Here is a 21,460-nt window from a genome sequence, read left to right as displayed (position 1 = left end):
AGAGGGTGTGGAGAAAAGGGAACTCTCTTGCACTGTTGGTGGGAATGTAAATTGATACAGCCACTATGGAGAACAGTATGGAGGTTCCTTAAAAAACTAAAAATAGAAGTACCATATGACCCAGCAATCCCACTACTGGGCATATACCCTGAGAAAACCATAATTCAAAAAGAGTCATGTGCCACAGTGTTTATAGCAGCACTATTTACAATAGCCAGGACATGGAAGCAACCTAAGTGTCCATCGACAGATGAATGGATAAAGAAGATGTGGCACATATATACAATGGAATATTACTCAGCCATAAAAAGAAACGAAATTGAGTTATTTGTAGTGAGGTGGATGGACCTAGAGTCTGTCATACAGAGTGAAGTAAGTCAGAAAGAGAAAAACAAATACCGTATGGTAACACATATATATGGAATCCAAAAAAGAATGGTTCTGATGAACTTAGGGGCAGGACAGTAATAAAGATTCAGATGTGGAGAATGGACTTGTGGACATGGGGAGGGGCAAGGGTAAGCTGGGACGAAGTGAGAGAGTAGCATTGACATATATACACTACCAAATGTAAAATAGATGGCTAGTGGGAAGCAGTTGCACAACACAGAGAGATAAGCTTGGTGCTTTGTGACCACCTAGAGGGGTGGGATAGGGAGGATGGGAGGGAGACACAAGAGGGAGGGGTTATGGGGATATATGTATACATATAGCTGACTCACTTTGTTATACAGCAGAAACAATCACACCATTGTAAAGCAATTATACTCCAATAAAGATGTTAAAAAAAAAGTTGCATAGAGAAGAACTGAGTGTATTTTGAACTAATAAGAGAAGGCAGTTTTGCAGTGGATGGACGGGAAATAAAAATAAAATCCAGATGGAAGTGGCACCCAGAGTTGAAAACAGGCAGAGACCCAGCATATATACAAAAGGCCAGTGTGATAATATGAAAACAAAAACTTAACTTGGATATATGGGTGGAAGGTAAAACATTTCAATGAACTGAATGCAGTGAGACTGTACTATGTATCTGAAAGGTATAATTTGGAAGGGAAGAGGAATATTCAAGCATCATGAAGTATGTTTCAACCAAATAACATAACATTTTGTAATACTAGAGACTTTTATTTTCCAAATACACCTACGTTGCTTTTAGCCAGCTGATGGCAACATTGCTAAAAACTAATATGTATCCTATTTGTAGAATGGCAGTTCAAAGTATTTTGAATTAGGTTGCCTATAGTTGACAAGTAAAGGATGGAAGCAATATTGATGATATGCATATTTATACAGGATTACTGCTTTTAAATGAGTAAATGTCTATATCTATCCTAATATTGTCCCCTTTTTTCCTAACAAATACTGTAATTTAAAATTGTAACAGTTTTAAAAATTGAGATATACTTGATATATAACATTGTATTAGTTTCAGGTGTACAACATAATGATTCAATATATGTATTGCAAAATGATCACCGTACTAAGACTAGTTAACATCCATCATCATACATAGGTACAAAAATTTTTTCTTGTGAAAAAACTATTAATTAAGGCATTTGAAGTGAAAGTATATAGGGTACATTATTTAGTAACAGCACTGCTTCGTATGTGTGCTATGTAACATTGTTTGATTCTACCTCATTTTGGTACCTCTTTTTTTAACTTATGGGTTTTTTTAATTTTTATTGAAATATAGTTGATTTACAATGTAGGGTTAGTTTCAGATGTACAGCAAAGTGACTCAATCATAAATATATATTAAAATATATATATATATTCTTTTTTTACACTCTCTTCCATTATGGATTATTACAAGATATCAAGTATCTTGATACTTGATATCAAGTATCAAGTAGGTGCTGTACAGTAGGTGCTTGTTGGTTATCTATTTCATATATATAGCAGTGTGTATATTTTAATCCCAAACTCCTAATTTATCCCTCACCCCTTTCCCCTTTGGTAACCATAAGTTTATTTTCTGTGTCTGTGAGTCTATTTCTGTTTTGTACATAAGTTCATTTGTATCATTTTTTAAGATTCCACATATAAGCGATATCGTATGATATTTGTCTTTGGCTTACTTCACTTAGTATGATGATCTCTAGGTCCATCCATGTTGCTACAAATGGCATTATTTCATTCTTTTTTATGGCTGAGTAATATTCTATTGTATATATGTACCACATCTTTTTGTTGTTGTTGTTCATAAGGATCATTTCAGGTGTTATTTATTTATTTATTTATTTGAAATATTTTTTAAAATTTATTTATTTTTGGCTGTGTTGGGTCTTTGTTGCTACGCATGGGCTTTCCCTAGTTGCAGCGAGTGGGGGCCACTCCTCATTGCAGTGCATGGGCCTCTCATTGAGGGGGCTTCTCCTGTGGCAGAGCACGGGCTCCAGGCACACGAGGCAAGTAGTTGTGGCACGCGGGCTCAGCAGTTGTGGCACACGAGCTCTAGAATGCAGGCTCCACGGCATGTGGGGTCTTCCTGGACCAGGGCTCAAACCTGTGTCCGCTGCATTGGCAGGCGGATTCTCAACCACTGCACCACCAGGGAAGCCCCAGTACCACATCTTCTTTACCCATTCATTTGTCGTACCTCTTTACATATATATATATATCTATATATATGTAATATATATGTATTATATGTAAATATATGTATTTATTTATTTATTTATTCATTTTTGTCTGCATTGGGTCTTCGTTGCTGTGTGCGGGCTTTCTCTAATTGTAGCAAGCAGGAGCTGCTCTTCATTGTGGTGTGTGGGCTTCTCATTGCAGTGGCTTCTCTTGTTGCAGAGCATGGGCTCTAGGTGCATGGGCTTCAGTAGTTGCGGCTCGCAGTCTTCAGTAGTTGCAGCATGCAGGCTTCAGTAGTTGTGCCTCATGGGCTCTAGAGTGCAGGCTCAGTAGTTGTGGCACACGGGCTTAGTTGCTCCGCGACATTTCAGATCTTCCTGGACCAGGGCTTGAACCCATGTCCCCTGCATTCGCAGGCAGATTCTTAACCACTACGCCACCAGGGAAGTCCCTGTTGTACCTCTTTATAATGACACTCTAGTGGTACGTGAGGGTGGATCCTGGAATCCCAGTATTATTCAACCCTATTTAGATATTCTCTTGGGATGCATAAGATTAAGAAATAATTGAAATAAATCTCAGAAATCCATTGGAACATATATATTCACCACCAAATCTGTTTGTACCTCATTGTAGAAGGTTAGTCATACAGCTTTTCACCTGGTTCACAGTCTTTCTCTCCAACACGATTCTGTTATGATTTTGGATGACCTCCTATCCATGTAGGTCATCCAGCACCCTAGCGTCTCAATTCTTCACCATATTCAGTTCCAGTGATTAGTCTCATGATCACATCCCTGACCCTTGGTTCTGAATTAAGGAAGGATCACCCACCTTATGGAGCATTTGGAAATGTGTGGGTGCTTTGGGTTGTCACACTGACTAGGAGGTGCTACTGATATGCAGTGCCTATTGGCCAGAGATGCTAAACATCCTGCATTGTGAAGGCTAGTCCCACACAGTAAAAAAAATTGTCATCTTCACAATACCAAAAGTGTTCCCATTAAGAAATTTTACTCTTGGCCTTGTCATTACCAATAACTGCATCAACTCCAGAATCTCTATTTCTAACATCTTATTCTCTGACCCCCATGTCTTTTTGTACTTACACTCCAACAATTCTCTGACATGATTACAAACTGAAATTCATTGACCTTACCACTTTTCCCTAATTATTACCGCCTTCTTTCCCATTATGCTTTCATGCAACAAGTACTCCATGTTCTGTCATGGTCACTTTTTAACATATATCCTCAGTCTGCTTATCTGTCCCCCTGTCATATTCACATGGAAAAAATCCATGCCTAGTTTGTTTTGAATCTCTACCCACTTTTCCTCTGGACCCAAGCAGCTGAATGTCTCTAAAGAAAAACACAACCATGCTGATTGGTCTTAATTTAAGTTCATAACCAAGAACTTCAGGTGGGACCTCAACACTCTGTGTAAGACTGTTATACTTTCCCAGTGCATTTAGCCCCCAAGTTTCCCCAACATTCCTTTCTCCTATCTTCTTAGACCTCTAGCATCCACCCCCTCCTTAGTGCCTTAATCTCAGCTTCTTTTTTCACTGAGAAAGCAGAAGTAACCTGAAGAAATTTTTCTCTTTTTTTTTTCATTACTAAGCCCACAACCTGTACTCCTCCCAGTCTTACTTCCGTTATAGTGTTCTTTGTCTCAGAATTTGGTTTTTCACCAGTCATCCAGGTGGTGGGGCCCCAAACCTCGAATCATCCTAGTCTTTTCTCTTTCTCTCACATTGCATGTCTAATCTCTCATCAAATCCTGTGGACTATTATTTGAAAATCGATCCAGAATTCTGCTGCCTTTCAACACTGCTACTGTCCAGGTTATCACTACCTCTTGCTTGTACCTCTGCATACTCTCCTAGCTCATCTCCCTCTTCAGCTCTTGCTCCAGACAATCTTTTTCTCCATTTTTTGGTCAGAATGGTTCTTTTAAAACTAAAAACATATCGTGTCACTCCCTTGCTCAAAATTGTCTCATGACTCCTCATTATACGATAGAATGAAACGTCTTCACTGCCCTGCAAGGCTTCCATGATTAGTCTTGTTGTTACTTCTGTGACTTCACTTTCTACTACATGTCACCTCACTGATTCCTCTTTAACCATACTGATTTTCTTGGTGTTCCTTGAATACTGCAAGCCCTATTCTTTCTCAAAGTCTGCTCTTTTCCTGTATATATTAAAATAGTTTATCTTTTCACTTCTTCAAGTCTTTCTGCCCAAATGGGACTCTGTCGATCTTTAGAACATATGAAACAATGGAAAACAAAGACGCTAGTAAAACCTACAGTTAACTCTAAATAACTGTTGATGTTAACGTTTACAGTACCAGAAGTTAGGAGGAGGGGGTGGTTGGAAGAGTTAAGTTTCTTTTTTGCTTTGGTGGAACATGTGGAGGATACGAAACTCTAGGTATTGATTCAAAATATAATATTAATTTATTATATTAAGTTAATCAAATTAAATACTTGAATAATATTAAATATATGTTCAGAAGTTTTAAAGGTGACCACAAGAATAGGAATCCAGTATTTAATTTTCAAAGAATTAGAAGAAATTTTAAAAAAAAGAAAGCTCCATCAATTCAACACAAGCCAGGAGGAAGAATGGAAGGAAGGGAAGAAGGAAAGACAGAACAAAGGAGAGGAACAGTATATAAGAGACATGGTAAATAAAAAAGATAGGATGATCCAAACATACCAATAATCACAATATATGTAATAAAGTTGAAATGTATTTTAAAAAAAGAAAAAAAGAGACACTATGAGATTGTGAAAAAGATGCACCTAAAACATAATGATCCCTAAAGCTAAAAAAATAAAAGAATAAAATTATGATATCCTGCAACTAGCTTGTACCAGCTTGTGAGAATCGATTTTGCATATCTCTTTCCAGCATCTCCTTCGTGTTTGTTGCTTGAAATCAATCATGGTACAAGTACTTAACGCCATAGAAATTGACAAGCATTACAAGTCATACTAGTCCCCTGGAAAAGAGCTTGTTTGCCAGCACACAATTGAATATGTTCCAGGTAAATGCTAACAAAAAGAAGATATAGCAATATTACTCTGAGACAAAATTAAAGAAAAAACCATTAATAAGGATAAAGAGGGTAATTTCATGTTGATAAAAATGGATAGTTTGCAAAGAAAATATAAAATTATGAATTTTTATGTACCTGACAACATTAAGCAAAATTTGGTGAAATTACAAAAGGAAATCAATGAATCCACAAATGTGTATTTACTATCTTCTAGTATATTTAATCTATATTATATTCAAAAATCAACAATTCAAATAGAGAAAATGTGAGCAAGGCTACTTTCTTTTCAAACCCCTGTGGAACATTCACAAAAACTACTTACATCTTATGCTACAAAGTTCAACAAGTTCAAAAAAAGCAAAAATCATTTAGGCTATGTACCCTGAGTAGGATATAATATAATTATGATTTTACAAAATAAGTGGCCAAATGTTTCTATCCACTTAGAAATTCCGAACTCATCTATATGATTTTGGGTTAAGGAGGAAATAAAAAGTGAGTTTATGAATTACAGTGAAATATCAAAACCTTTGAAATTCAGCCAAAATTTAATTTTCAACTCAAGATACTAGAAAAAAAAATAAACTCAAAGAAAATTTTTTAATGGCTTTAATAAAGATAAAAGAAAAAATCCATAAACTATAAAACAACTCCTCCTTCCCCAAAATGAATTGAACGTATACAGCTAAGCTTTGATTGTTAATGACATGTTTGTGGATCTAGGAAATTCAAGAGAATCAAGTCGTAAACTATTAGAACTAACCAGATAATTCAGCAACAAGTTCCGAACAAGGTCAACATACAAAATAAAGTAGACTTTGCAAGTAAGAATATATTTTAAAATACTATTTTTAAATTTCTGTTTACAATGATAAAAAACTATTAAATACCCAGGAATAAATCTTTCAAAAAATGCAAGAAACCTATAAAGTGGACTATAAAACACTGAATGACATAAAAAAGAACTAAATAAATGGAGAGATATACTGTTTTTCTGAATGGGAAGAAATAATATTGTTAAATGTGAGAATTCATTCCATATCTCATCTAAATATGAGTGCTGTCCAAGATACAAACTGGTTCCAAAAATAACTGAAAAGAGGGGATGAAAATGGCTGAAGAATGGGAAGGAGAGAGGGAAATTTTTCCTAGCAAACATCAAAACATGCTATAAAGCTATATAAATAAATAGCATGATTAGTGCAGAAATAGATGCATAGAGCATTGGCACAGAAAGAGTTGCAAAACCAACTCATTATAAGGGAATTTAGAGCATAAAGTTTGGATTTTGCATTTCAAATCAGTATATGGGAAAGTAGTCAATAATGGCATTAGAGAAATTGCTTTCAGTTTAGAAAATAATAATAAGATTAGCTATATATCTCATACAACTCCAAAATATATATTACGCATTGCTATAAAATCCAAGAATAAAGAAGGAAATGGTTAAAGCATTACAAAAATTTTTATAATCTTGAGATGGGAAAAAACTTCATTATCAAAACAGAAGACCTAAAATCAATAAAGGCCACAACTAAAAACCATGATTACATAAAAAACACTTAACTGTAGGGAAAAGATACTGTAAATAAAAGATTAGTGACATTGTAAAGCAATTATACTCCAATAAAGGTAAAAAAAAAAAGACATTAAAAAAAAAAGACTAGTGACAATGTGAGAGAATATTTGCCCAGATAAAACAATATCTAGAATATATAAAGAAGTTTTGCAAATAAATGAATAAAAGACAAATAGCCCAGTAGAAATAAGGGCAAATAATAAAAATAATTACTGAAGAGGAAACACAAATAGTACATGAATATATTGTAAATATGCTCAGTCTCACTCGGAATCCAGGAAATGCAAGATAAATAAAAATTAAACATAATTTTTGTCTGTTTGACATCAGATCAAAAAACTATAAAAGATGTATAAAATCTAAAGAAGCTATGAAAAAAAGTACTCTCACGTGCTTTTGAAGAGAATGTAAACAGAAACAGCACTTTAAAGAACAACGTGGCAGTTTCATAATTTAAAATGTACATAGGAGGGCTTCCCTGGTGGCGCAGTGGTTGAGAATCTGCCTGCTAATGCAGGGCACACGGGTTCGAGCCCTGGTCTGGGAAGATCCCACATGCCGCGGAGCAACTAGGCCCGTGAGCCACAACTACTGAGCCTGCGCATCTGGAGCCTGTGCCCCGCAACAAGAGAGGCCGCTATAGTGAGAGGCCCGTGCACCGTGATGAAGAGTGGGCCCCACTCGCCACAACTGGAGAAAGCCCTCACACAGAAACGAAGACCCAATACAGCAAAAAATAAATCAATAAATAAGTCAGGAGCTCTTTAAAAAAAACAAAAAACAAAAAACAGTCTGTATGCTATAGTTAAAAAAAAATGTACATAGGATAATTCTTTGCAAAGATCAACTATAAAACCCTAGCTAAAGTGATCAAAAGAAAACATACAAATTGCCAATATCAGGAATTAAAGGTGGGATATCACTACAGATCCTAAAACAGGTAATAAGGAAATGTTATGAACAAGATTATAGCAATAAATTTGACAATTTAGGTGAAATGGACAACTTCCTTGAAAAGTACATCTTACCTGTCATGTAGGGGCGTCACAGTCATACACCACTAGCACCACACATTTCAGATAACATTGGGTTTGGAGGCAGACAAGTAGTAGAATGCACACAGCCCCAGAACTTCCTTTATTCCACAGCAAAGACTGAGTATAAATATTTGGTATGCACCATGGCCAAGTTTCCAGCAGAGAGAGGTCTGCTTCGGCCAGCAAGCTGGATGTGTGACAGAGTGCACTCCAAGAGAGGGGAAGGGCCCCATCCCCACCGTTGAGCACACCAGGGATCCTAGGTTGAGCATTGCCTATTAGAGCACAGACGTCAGCCAAACCCTTTGCTCTTTCCTCCGACTGACTCAGTGTAGCTATTAAACTATCCGGAGTCCCTACTGAACTACCAAGAGGAGAAGGAAAATGAGCTTCCAGAACCATTCGGAATTAACTCTTTTCACCACAAAAACTGACAAGAGATGGAATTGAAAGTATGAGTAGCTCTTCATTAGTTAAAGAAATTGGATTTTTTAAAAAAAATCTAAAACCTTCATTCAGAAAACACATGCACTTTCTCCAGATCCAGAGGGTTTCACTGAGCAATTCTATCAAACATCTGAGGAAAAATATAGCACCATCTTACAGAAACTTTTTCAGAAAATGGAAGAAGAGAAAATAAGTCCCAACTCATTTTATACGGCCAACATAACCCTAAAAGCAAAACCTGATGAAACATTATTAAAAAAAAAAAAAGAACCACAGGCCAACATTGCACTATGAACATCAATGTAAAAAATCCTCAACTGCATATCAGTTAATCGAATCCAGCATTATGCGAAAATGATTTACACCATGAATAAGTTGATATTATCCTAGGAACAAAAGGTTGATTCAACAGTTCTAAGAAATCAATGTAATCCACCCCGTTCAGAAAATAAAAGGGAATTTCAAACAAATACTCCCTAAAATCATTTGACAAAATTCAACACCCATTTATGATAACAAAAACAACAAAACCCAGAAAACTAAGTGTAGAAGAGAACTTGATATGTTAAAGGGCATCTACAAAAAACCCACAGGGCACATCACACCTAATGCTGAAATATTAAACACTTTCTCCTTGAGACTAGGAGCAAGGCAGAGTTGTTTATTCACCACTTCTATTCAATATTCCAGTGCAATCCAAGAAAAGGAGTGAAACAAGATATAAATATTGGTAAAAATAATAATGTTTCTATTTGCAGATGACCTGATTCTTTTTTTATTGTGGTAGAAAACATAACCACAATAATTTACCATCTTAACCATCTTTTTAAGTGTATTAGTTCAGTAGTGTTAAGTATATTCACATAGTTGTGAATTAGACTTGCAGAACTTTTTCATCTTGCAAATCTGATACTATATACCCATTAAACAACTCCCCTTTTTCCCCTCCCCCTAGCCTCTGGTAACCATTCACTTTCTGTTTCTATGATGTAGTCACAGTTTAGGTACCTCATAAATGTGGAATCATACAGTGTTTGACTTTTTGTGACTGGTTTATTTTCCTTAGCATAATGTCCTCAAGGTTCATCCATTTGGGAGCATGTGACAGGATTTCCTTCCTTTTTAAAGCTGAATAATATACTATTGTACGTATATACCACATTTTGTTTGTCCATTCATCCATCAGTGGACATTTGGGTTGCTTTTACCTCTTGGCTATTGTGAACAGTGCTGTTGTGAACCTAAGTGTGCAAAGACCTTGCTGTCAGTTCTTTTGCATATATCCAGAAGTGGAATTACTGGGTCATATAGTAGTTCTCTTTTTACAAAATTTTTGAAATATCTCCTACTGTTTTTCATTAAAGTTGCACTACTTTACAATCCCACCAATAGTGTGCAAGGGTTTCAGTTTTTCCACATCCTTGCCAACACGTTTTTTGTTTTTTCAATAATAGCCTTTCCTAATGGGTGTGAGGTGATACCTTATTGTGATTTTGATGTACATTTCTCTGATGAGACATGATTCTTTACATAGAAAATTCTAAACATTTATTAAACAGCTACTAGAATTAACAAGAGTTTAGCCATTTCATAGGATACAAGGTCAAAATCAAAAGTTTTTATATATTACCACTAAACAATTGGAAAATGAAATAAAAAACTTTCAACTTACTATAGCATCAAAAATACAATTCTTAGAAAGAAATTCAAGAAAAAATAGGTAAGCCACTAAATGTTGGAAAGAATGTGGAGAATGGAGAATTTTCATCCACTGGTGGCGTAAGTTCTAGGGGAAAGCTATAGAAGTTTCTAATAAATGAAACAGTAACCTACCATATGACTCAGCAATTCTACTTCTAGGTATTTACTCAAGAGAAATGAAAACATGTGTACACACATACACACAAAATGCACAGGAATATTCATAGCAGTTTTATTCATAATAGTCAAGAACTGGAAACAGCCCAGGTGTCCATCTATAGGAAAATGTATAACAATGTTATAATTATGTAATGGAATAAAAGTCAGCAATACAAAGAAATGAACTACTTATACATGTAACAATGTGGATGAATTGCAAAAACATTATAAGTGAAAGAATCCAAACACAAAATAATGCATAGTATATGATTCCATTTGTAAGAATTTATAGAACAGGCAAAACTAATCTATAGAGATTAAAAAAAAAAAAAAAAGACAGTTGTTGCCTGCCTCTTGGAGCTAGGGATGGAGATTGACTAGGAAAAGACACAAGCCAACTTTCTGGAGTGATGGAAATGTCCTTTACTTTGATCTGGGTGTGAGTTACCCAGTGTTTTCATTGTCAAAACTCATAAAATCATACAGTTAAGGCTTACGCATTTCACTGTATATAAATTTTACCTCAAAAAATAGTAATGAGAATTATAAATAAATATTGATCTTTAGTTAAGAAGTGAATGCTGAAGTGTTTAGGGGGAACTGTACAGATGCCTGCAACTTCCTTTGAAATGCATCAACAAAATAAGATGGAAGATAGCTATGTGATAAAGCAAGTATAGCAAAATTAATTGTAGCCTATAGGTAGTGGGTACATGGTTGTGCACTGTGCGTTTCTTTAAACTTGTCTGCATGTTTGAAATTTTTTATAATAAAATAGTAGGGGAAAATGCACTTTGGAGAATTCTGACTTGATTATAAAGGGATAAAATCATCATTTCCCCTTCTCTCCCTTGGAATCACACGACAGACAAGGAGAATAAGAAACAAAAATTCAGTTCCTTTTTACAGCAAACCTAGGTCACAGTTAAAACCCTGTATTTCAGAAGACATAGAAGAGTAACCAAAACCAGGTAAGATTGGTGAAGACATCCAAAAGGAAGCAAAAATAAGATAACAGGGAGAGAAGACTTAGGTGCTGTCGACTTCTGAAAGATCAAGCAAAAATACAGTCTTCGATGACAGTCACATGAGGTACACATCCTAATCACCTGTCTGCAACAGTGGAATGAGTCTGCACCTGTTTGTGTAGGAGCTTCCTAGAACTAGTTTGCTTCCAGAGAAGAGGAGGAGGCAGGACTTAATGAAGAATAATGCAGACAAGGTGTATCTGCAGGAGGTGGCTTTCCTCATAGCAGCCAAGAAAAAAATTCCTTATATTATAGAAAACCAAACAAACTATAACCAAAATAACCTGGCTAATGGAATTCATCAGAAAAAATATTAAATTCATATATAAAACTTCACCAGCCTGCAACACAGCACAGGCCCTTCTGCCACATAACTTTCTACAAATAGGAAATCTCGGAAAAACTCTTCTCTTTCAAAAACGAGTCCTGAAAAATGAACCAACATAGTATCAACAAAAATAGATTAGGATAGGAATGGAGGAAGGAAACAGGAAAAGTAAATGGCAGGAAAAGAAGTTTCACCACAGATAGTTGCTACAGAGCAGATGAAAATATTTTACTGTGAATAAAAATATTAATGAAATAATTTCCTCCAAAAAGCACATGTTTAAGGTGGAAATAAATGTAAGAACTTAGAGAAAAGGTGGTGAGACATGGGAACAAATGAAAGCAAGTTGGCAGACAAAGCAAAGAAGTAAAAGAAAATAAATAAAATTATCTCAGGAAAAAAATATATATTTCTGGGTTTTATATGAATGTATGTGTGTATAAATATTGTTGAACTTATTGCATTTAATATAAGTTAAAAGGAAAAGAACAAGTTAAGGATACACAAAACAATATGGATGAATCCTTAATTTAAAACACCACGTCAGGACTTCCCTGGTGGCGCAGTGGTTAAGAATCTGCCTGCCTATGCAGGGGACACGGGTTCGAGCCCTGGTCCGGAAAGATCCCACATGCCGCGGAGCAACAAAGCCCATGCTCCACAACTACTGAGCTTGCGCTCTAGAGCCCACGCTCTGCAACAAGAGAAGCCACCACAATGAGAAGCCTGCGCACTGCAACGAAGAGTAGCCCCCGCTCGCCGCAACTAGAGAAAGCCCACTTGCAGCAACGAAGACCCAACGCAGCCAAAATAAATAAATAAATGTTTAAAAAAACAAAAACAAAAAAAACGCCACCATGTTGAGAAAAAGAAGTCAGACGTGAAAGAGTACATAGTGTATTATTCCATTTAGATGACATTCTAGAATAGGAAATATTAATCTAAGATGATATAAATGAGAGCAGTGCTGTCTGGATGTGGGAGGAATTGACCTAGGAAGGAGCATCAGGGAAATTTCTTGAGTATGGAGATGTTCTGTATCTTGAACAGGGTGTTGGCTACACAGAAGCATACAATTATCAAACCTCATTAAACTAATCACTTAAAATGTGTGCACTGTTTCATTCTAATTATGCTTCAGTTAAACAAAACATATTGTGGAAAAAAGGATTTATGAAGCAAATGACAGAGATTCAACACATGTATAATTGGAGTCTTCAAAAAAGAAAAGGAGTGATGGAACAGGACAAATATTGAAGCTATAATCCAAAAACAATTTTCGGAAATAAAAAACTTCTAAGAACATAACATGAACCAGGGAAAATTGGTCTAATATGTCATCCCCTGTTTATGTTTTAGTAAAGTTTCTGGACTCAAAAAAATAAAGAACAGTGATGTAAAAAAAGTTCATGTCATGTATAAGGGGGAAAAAACAAAGATGAGACAACTCTGAAAGGCTATCTCGGCTCCAGAGCTCCTTATACAATGGCGTGAAGCCTCTGTTGGAACCGCAGTGCAGATCAACATTTCCCTCTGCCTGCTCCTACTTCCCTAAGTTTCTTATAGGTGTTGCTTCTCAGCACCCTCTCCCACACAAATCTCCACCCCTCAGAGTGTGTTTTCAGGCATTCCAACCCAAGACACACCACATAGAAACCTCAATTAATTTTGAAAAGTAGAAATAGTATAGATGACGATCTCTGAGAATAATGCAATAAAACTGCAATCAATAACAAAACCAGAAAACCAGTCACTAGCACTTAAATATTTTTTTTAAAAAAAGTTATTGGGTTAAGAAGGAAATGTGAACAAATTGCAGAATATTTTTAAAAGAATAACATTCTAGAATTATCAGAACCCATAGGATACAGCTAAAACAGTGCTCAAAAAATGTATGGCCTTATATATTTACATTAGCAAACAAGAATAAATGAAAGTAAATATTCAACTCAAGAATTAAATAGAATCTAAAGATTGAAATAGAAATTAATGAATTAATAATGTGGAATTAATAAATGAATACAAGAGTATTTTTTTGGAAAAGAAAAGTACAAAGCAATAAAATAGATTGAATCTTTAGCTTACCTAATTAAGAAAGTAGAAAGCACAACTATACAAAATAACAAGTAAGTGACAATAAACATAGACACAGGAAAAAAAAAATCGTGGCAGAATACTTAGTTCAACTCTGTGCAAATAAATTTGAAAGCCTGGATGAAATAGATCATTTTCTAGGAAAATTATGATGTACCAAAACTCCCTCCAGAACACATAGAAAATTAAAATAAATTGCCAAAAAGGTATCTTTCTTTGCGATAAATACTAGGCCAAATTCAGATGAGTGCTACCACATCAGTAAAGAGCAGATAGATTCAATCTCATTAAAACTACTGTAAAACATGGAAAGAGAAGATTCTTTCCAAATATTTTTGGAAGAAACGAATCAATCTCTTATTAATATAGAAATTCCAGATAAAATATTAGCAAATAGAATTCAGCAGCACATCAAAAAATAATATATCACACCAAGTGGAGTTTATTCCAGTGATGCAAGGATAATTCAATACTAAGAAAATTATTTAAAATTGTATTAATAGATTTATGATGAAAAATCATATGGTAGTTTATATGGATGCTAAAATGGATTTAAGACAATTTGGTTTCCATTCTTATAAGAAATAAAAATAAAATGAGTAGATAGTTAGCTATATAAAACTGTATATTATATATTAATATATTAAGATGTATTTTTTAGTATATTAAAATACAGCTCTCAACTCAAAATCTGACATAGTATTTCCTAGGAAGTAGAGAGATTCCCACTAAAATCAGGAACAAGTTGAGTATGTCCATCAATATTACTATTTAATATTGTTCAGGAGGAACTTAATAATCCAATAAGAAATGAAAGAAATTAGAGGTATAAAAGTTGGAAAATAGGGAATTCCCTGGTGGTCCAGTGGTTAAGACTCTGCGCTCTCACTGCTGAGGGCCTGGGTTCAATCCCTGGTCAGGGAACTAAGAGCCCACATTCCATAAGCTGTGCAGCATGGCAAAAAATATATATATATTGGAAAATAGGAGTAAAATTATCAATATTTGCAGACATTCAATTCCTGGAAGCTAAGGAGGAATCGGCTGAAAGACTCATAACAAATAAGAAATTTCAGTAAGCTTAATATATATTAACAATCTTTATGTATATAAGCAACAATCATACTAGAATCAGTGCCCCCCAAAAAGTAAGAGGCCCAGGAAAAAAAAGATCTACAAAGAGAAAATTTTTAAATGATCCTCGGAAACACAAATAAAGACTTAACCAACTGGAAGGGAATACCATGGTCTTTGATTAGGAAGACTCAACATTCTAAAATGTTAACATGATTCAAATAAAATTTAACTTGATTTAAATAAAATTACAAGTAAAATGTTTAGGGGAAGGGGATCTAGACAAGCTCAATGTGAAGTTTATGTGAAGAACCAAACAAACAAAAATTACCAAGAAAAATCTGAAAAGAAAGGTAATAGGAGGGAGATACCCCTACCGGATTATAACATTTATTATAAAGCCTCACTAATTAAAATATACTATAAAGCTTCACTAATAAGAAGACAGATGGAACAGAATAGAAAGTTCAGAACCTGACCTAAACACACATGAAATCAATGAGGAAAATATGGACTATTTAACAGGTGGTGGTGAGACAACTATGATTGTATGTAATAATTTTCTAGATGATTACAAATGGATAAAACATTTTAAACTGAAAAATAAAATCTTAAAAGTGGCAGAAAAAATCATGGTTTGAAAATGAGTATATATATATAATATACATACATGTATATAAAATTGTGCAGAATGCTTTTTAAAGTATCACACTAAATTTTAAAGTATCACACTAAATTCAAAAGTGAGAAAGGAAAAGATTCATTTAGTACATTAAATAGTTTTTACATTTTTTTCCTAGGTATAAAATACTATAATTACTGTCAGAAGAAAAATACAAAATATGAAAAAGATTAGAAATACCCAACAGACAATTATAATTTCCCTGAAGTATAAATAACTCCTATGAATCACTAAGAAAAATAGGAAAAAAAAGACAAAAGAAATATAATTTTCTGTTAAGGCTGATGCTCAACTTCATTTTTAATAAGAGAAATGAAACTTTATAATATAGTGAAAAAAACAAACTACACTGAAAAACCAGATTGGTGTTTTGCCAGTGGTATGGAGAAACAAGTACTTTCCTATGTTCTTTGTGTAGGTGTAAATTGGTACGATCTTGGAGAGAGGGAGAATTAAACAACAGCTTTCAAAATTACAGTTATACACACCCTTTGGTCCAGCAATTTCACTTCTAGGGATATATCCTAGGGATGCAAAATGTATATATGAGCACCATTATTTATTGCAGCATTGCTTAAGCTGGCAAAAGATTGAGAACAACCCAAACATCCAGCTAGCCTGCTCTCAGCCCACAAAGCCAGGCATCAGGCTCCAGAGCTCTGTCCACCCAGAGCAAGAGCTACCTTTTTCTTATGCACACACAGGCATGTGTTCTCAAAGGGAGAAATTAGAGACTCTAGTGGAAGCAAGCCTAGACTTTTATGATTTTTGTCAATCCTTTATTGTTGTCTTGCCCACACATAATTTAATTGTGCTTTTACCCACCTGGCTTTATCAAATCCTTCTAAAGATTTCTAATCCAGTTTTAATAAAATAGGAACAACCCTCTTTATGCAGTTATTTTTCATTATTTATGCAATAATTAAATTAGTTATGTAACTAACCTGTTACAACAAATATACACACTTAGGAATAAATAGATCTGACAATTGGCATCAGCTCGACTGGTGGGAGTAGTTGTGCTCTGGCATGATGCTAAGCAGCCTGCCTGCTACAAGTATTCACCATCCAAGATAACAGTTGCAAATCTGAAAGACGGACTGGAGAGATTTGGTTAATCCAGCAAGTTGGTTAAGTGGTCATTTGCGAGAGCTTTTATTGCATTCTGACAATAAGTAAAGAGCAATCCATTATGTTCCAATATAAATAAAATCAGAGTAATCCTAATAAAAAATTATTTGCTAGTATCTTCACATTTTTATGTTATGACTGCTTTTTCTTCATTTATGACTTCCATATGAGCCCACATTCTTTCCAATATGTTGCAGGCTTTGGTCAGAGAGTTACAAAATGATGTCCATTCAATAAGGCGACAAATCAGAGAACTTAAAAAGATGCAGAAAAACAGGGATGCTTGTAAAACCTCAACCCATAAAGCCCAGACCTTGGCAGCATCTATCCTGAACATTTCACGGTCAGATCTAGAGGAAATATTGGACACAGAAGATGAAGAGGTAAGATCACTTAAATATTTATTAATAATGGGCTTGTTACACATTGAATGTAAGTACATATTTTTATTTGTTTTATAATTCTTAGAATTTCATCTTTAAGATAATATTAATGAAGGCAAGATTATTAGTGTACCAATGAAAGATACATCAAAAGTATTAACCAACTCAAAAAACCTTTAGAGAAATTTAACTATGTAATACAGAAGTAAGCCAGTACACATAACCTTTAGAACTGCTTGCTTGTTATTCAAGTCAGTTATCCTTTCCTGTCTCTTCCATTTTCTTTAGTTCATCATATATCTTGTAAGCTAGTATTTTTAATTAAGCCAGTTTGAATGGATTTAGTTAGCTGGGTCACGATTGATTTGAGAATTTTTCGTCCTACATGAGATTTTTTAATGTAGTGAATGTATTGGCTTTTCTAGCTAAATTCAAAGTTATTGTTGATCAAGTTATACAAAAAGATATTTATTGCTTTAAAGTGGGGAAAATACTCCCATCTGAGTGAATTTATGTGCATATACATATAGGTCTTCAGTAGCATTTCTGTACCTCCTGAGGAGGGCACTGCATTTTTGATAGTTACTGCCTCATAAACAGCAGAATCTCATCTTATACACAGTCTTCTGTGAAACCTGTGGAGGATACTCAATCCTGTTCTATTGTGAAGTCTCTGAACTTTAATACATAAATATTAGATTTTTTATTGTTTAGAAAGATTAAAGAGATGATGGTACTCTTAGCTTCCCCATAAATATTTGCTCAATGACTAAATAAAATGATAGACTTAAATGTTTGTATGAGAACATCCTTCAGCAACCCTCACCCATCAGTTTCTCAAAAAATGTCTGGAATAGAGCAGATCTACAACTTGTAAAAGTTTTTAAACTGCTAAGAATTCTTAGAAAAGAGGTCAAAGGAGTCCTGCAGAGATTATTTTCATCCTATGGGTGAATACGATAGTGAATTATCAGTTTCCTATTTTCAGCACCTATATGCCACAGTGTCTGTGAGTTCTGAACTTTGAAGTACAAGAGCATTATGAAATACAGTATCAAATATAAGACACACAGGAAATAATAGTATCTGAGGCAAGGGTGTTAACTGTATCTTATTATGGACATTTCATTAAAATTTGATTGATAAAAAGAAACCTAACAAAAAGTTAAGGTAGAGTCCTCCACTGTTTCCTAAAAGTTTTAAAACAAACAGACTTAGCAAAATCCCTCCTGTGTATATGTGTGTATACGTGTGTGTGTTCCACATACATATTCTGGAAGTCAGCATCACCGCCTTTGTGTGGTCTTAAAAGATGCCCTCTCTGGGCTTACAGATTAGAAAAAAGAACCCCCTTTGAGTAGACAAATCGGAAAAAGTTGTCCCCTTTGAGTATATTAATTAGAAAAGGATCTCTCTTTTTAGTCCCAAAGAGTAGCTAGCACGGTTCTGTGAAGAAATGGCACCCTGGCCTCTGGGCAGATGCAGTTTGGAGCCAGGGATGCCAAGCACCAAAATATGCATACCACACAACCTTAAATGGAAGTCCTCCTGGAAAAAAACACACTGTTCCGTGAAGACTCAGTGCACACACCTGGATACATTTACTAGATTTAGTTATAGATCGAGCTTATTTGGACTGATCCCTGCCTGCATCTTTCAGAGGTCTAAAGAGTTGAGTGACTTACCCAAGTAGAGCCCAAACCACCTGAATTTTATGCTTTAAGCTACATCGAACTCTTGTAAATTCATGTTAAACACTATGACAACCTATGCGAAGTACCTAGCCTGATACTTGGCATACAGTAATTTTCAACAAATGTTAGTTTTCCAAACCCTTCCCTTTTTGAAAAGTCAATTTTTTTGCAAACCGAATCATGATTTTAACTGAATAATCAGTTGCACACGTGAATACATTATACTTTCAGAATATTTTACCTTGATAATTGATGCATTGAAAATATTTAGTGACTTAACAATACTTTAAGTTGGAGCGTCCCTTACCTATCAGCTAGTTATTGGATATTTTAAATGAGTAAGCATTTAAGTACACCAGAACCACGCATATCCTATTTTGTCTGTGATTATAACAATTACTCCTTAATTATCTACTGATAAGTCAGATTTTTGAGTATAAGGTTTTATGTCATTTTATGAGGGTCACTTATAAATGATTCTTTTATACAGCTCCATCTTCTTTTTCATTTTATTTTAATCACTTCCACCTCCACCTCAGTCCAGTATGAGCTCCACTGTGAAGGCAGAAATGAAACATTCCTGAATTATATTATGAAATATAGAAATATAGCTTTATCTTCCACATGTAGGTAGATATTTATACATTAAAGAGCATCGATTTGAATATTCTCTACTTTGAAAGGACAGGCTGCTCTTTGCTGAATCTAATTCCACCAATATTTCTCTAGATTTATTCAGTATCTAACAGTATGATCAAGTTCATATAGATGAAATTAACAACAGTGTTCTTATTTTTTTCCTTCAGGAAATCGAAAGGACAAAGATCGATGCTGAAAATGACAAGGAATGGCTGTTGTACATTCAGAAACTTCTTGAAGGACAGGTATTTTGTTTTTCTACTTCATACATTAAAACTTGCAGATAAAAATTCCAAGGCTTACTTTTTGTTACTAGATGCCTAATTTTTTGTAAACACTTAGACACATTACTTACTTCTGTTAGGTAAATAAGTATTCTAGTAGGTAGACAGGAAAGTTAACCCTCCACTTGTACTTTTGGACTTAACAAATGAAGCAAATGCCTTGGGAAGGAGCCAACATGGGTTTTAGCTAAGGCATTAATTAAATTATTGAGTCAACCTCTATGCTTGCTAGACTGAAAAGGATCCATTCTCTCAGCCCTCTTAGGAAAAGAGATTCTTTATTATGTGTCTTTAAAGTTAGTAGTTGATATGGACACCTGAGGAGTTCATGGGTTTCAGTGACCTTTTACTATGGACCTGTTTCCAGTCAATTCATGTTTTCCTCACAGCCAGACAGCTGTTTATTACTGTGTCTTCCTGCATTCTCTACAATATTTTCTACTGAGACCTCGAGCAGCTTGTTAGTGGGAAGTAAATATTGATTTGGCATCCTGTCAATGCAGAAAGAATGAAAAAATTTCCACCAGAGGCCCCTCAAACATTTTCCTATCGACATTTTCTGGGCTGAGTGGAAAGCTGCATAGAGGATGACAAGGCCAAGACGAGCTGAACTCCCTGAGGGGTCTATTGAGACTGCTGCTGTGACCTGTGTGATACTTTTTCTTCCCTTTCAAGTATGTTTTTAATACACATATAGTCTGCTGGGATGTGCCCCTCTTGTAAGTGATCAGGGTAGTGTATTGGCAGGTGAGAGCCCTGCTTTTCTAGTCAGAGCCAACTTTTGTTTTGATATCACTGACAGCATGTAATATATTCTAAAACTTTTTCATTATAGTTCTTTTTGCTCAACCTGATTGTTGTCTGTTTTTAAAATGAACTGGATTAAAAACAGCTAACACATATTTCTCAAAATAGCAAAAAAAAATATTGTTCTGTGAGTGCAGTATCTATGTTTTTGGAAAAGTCAAGGATAAGTAAATAATATGTGAACTATTCATATTCTTAGTACCCATTTTATATATTTTTGAAACATTATCTGGAAGCACTATTACGATTACTATCAATAGTAATAGAAGGTGATGGGCACTCTTCTGCTTCAAGTTGTTTAAGTGCAGACATGCAGGTGCTGGGCAAAGCCTTCTTGCTTTTGAGAAGAAAGGCCGTTTCTCAATCATGCTGCCTTCCCAGCACCCAGCCCAGTGCCTGGTACATCAAAGGAGTTCAGTAATGACTGTTACAGGTTATTTTTTTAAACGTGAAAGTTATAAAAATAAACTTTGTAGTGGATTTTTTAACATTCAACTTGTAAGTATGACCTTTTAATATGGAAGTTTTATCATCAATTATGAACATAAAAATAACAAATCGATATGTATAAATCTTTGTTAAATTTTACTAAAGCTCTATTGACACCAGATCTGATTTTTTGACTAACACCTGTAGCTATACATATATACATTCTACATTATCTGGATGTATGCTTATTCTGTCCAGTTATTGTAAAAAAAAAATCCTGTTGAAAATGGCATTAGACTGCTTAATA

The 21,460-nt window shown here is 34.8% G+C and overlaps 1 protein-coding gene across 5 annotated transcripts in view; it reads left to right on the top strand.

Annotated features, from left to right (window-relative positions):
- CNTLN (centlein) overlaps positions 1 to 21,460 on the top strand; it is a 341,438-nt gene that overhangs the window by 308,672 nt on the left and 11,306 nt on the right. For all 5 annotated transcript variants that reach the window (XM_007176785.2, XM_057548126.1, XM_057548127.1 and 2 more), the window contains 2 exons: positions 17,115 to 17,300; positions 19,801 to 19,878. In XM_007176785.2, coding sequence (XP_007176847.2) covers positions 17,115 to 17,300; positions 19,801 to 19,878 — 264 coding nt within the window. The remainder of the gene's footprint in view (positions 1 to 17,114; positions 17,301 to 19,800; positions 19,879 to 21,460) is intronic.

This window comes from Balaenoptera acutorostrata, chromosome 6, assembly GCF_949987535.1.
Source record: "Balaenoptera acutorostrata chromosome 6, mBalAcu1.1, whole genome shotgun sequence".
Lineage (NCBI taxonomy): Eukaryota > Metazoa > Chordata > Mammalia > Artiodactyla > Balaenopteridae > Balaenoptera > Balaenoptera acutorostrata.
This window is presented reverse-complemented; position numbering and strand designations above follow the sequence as displayed.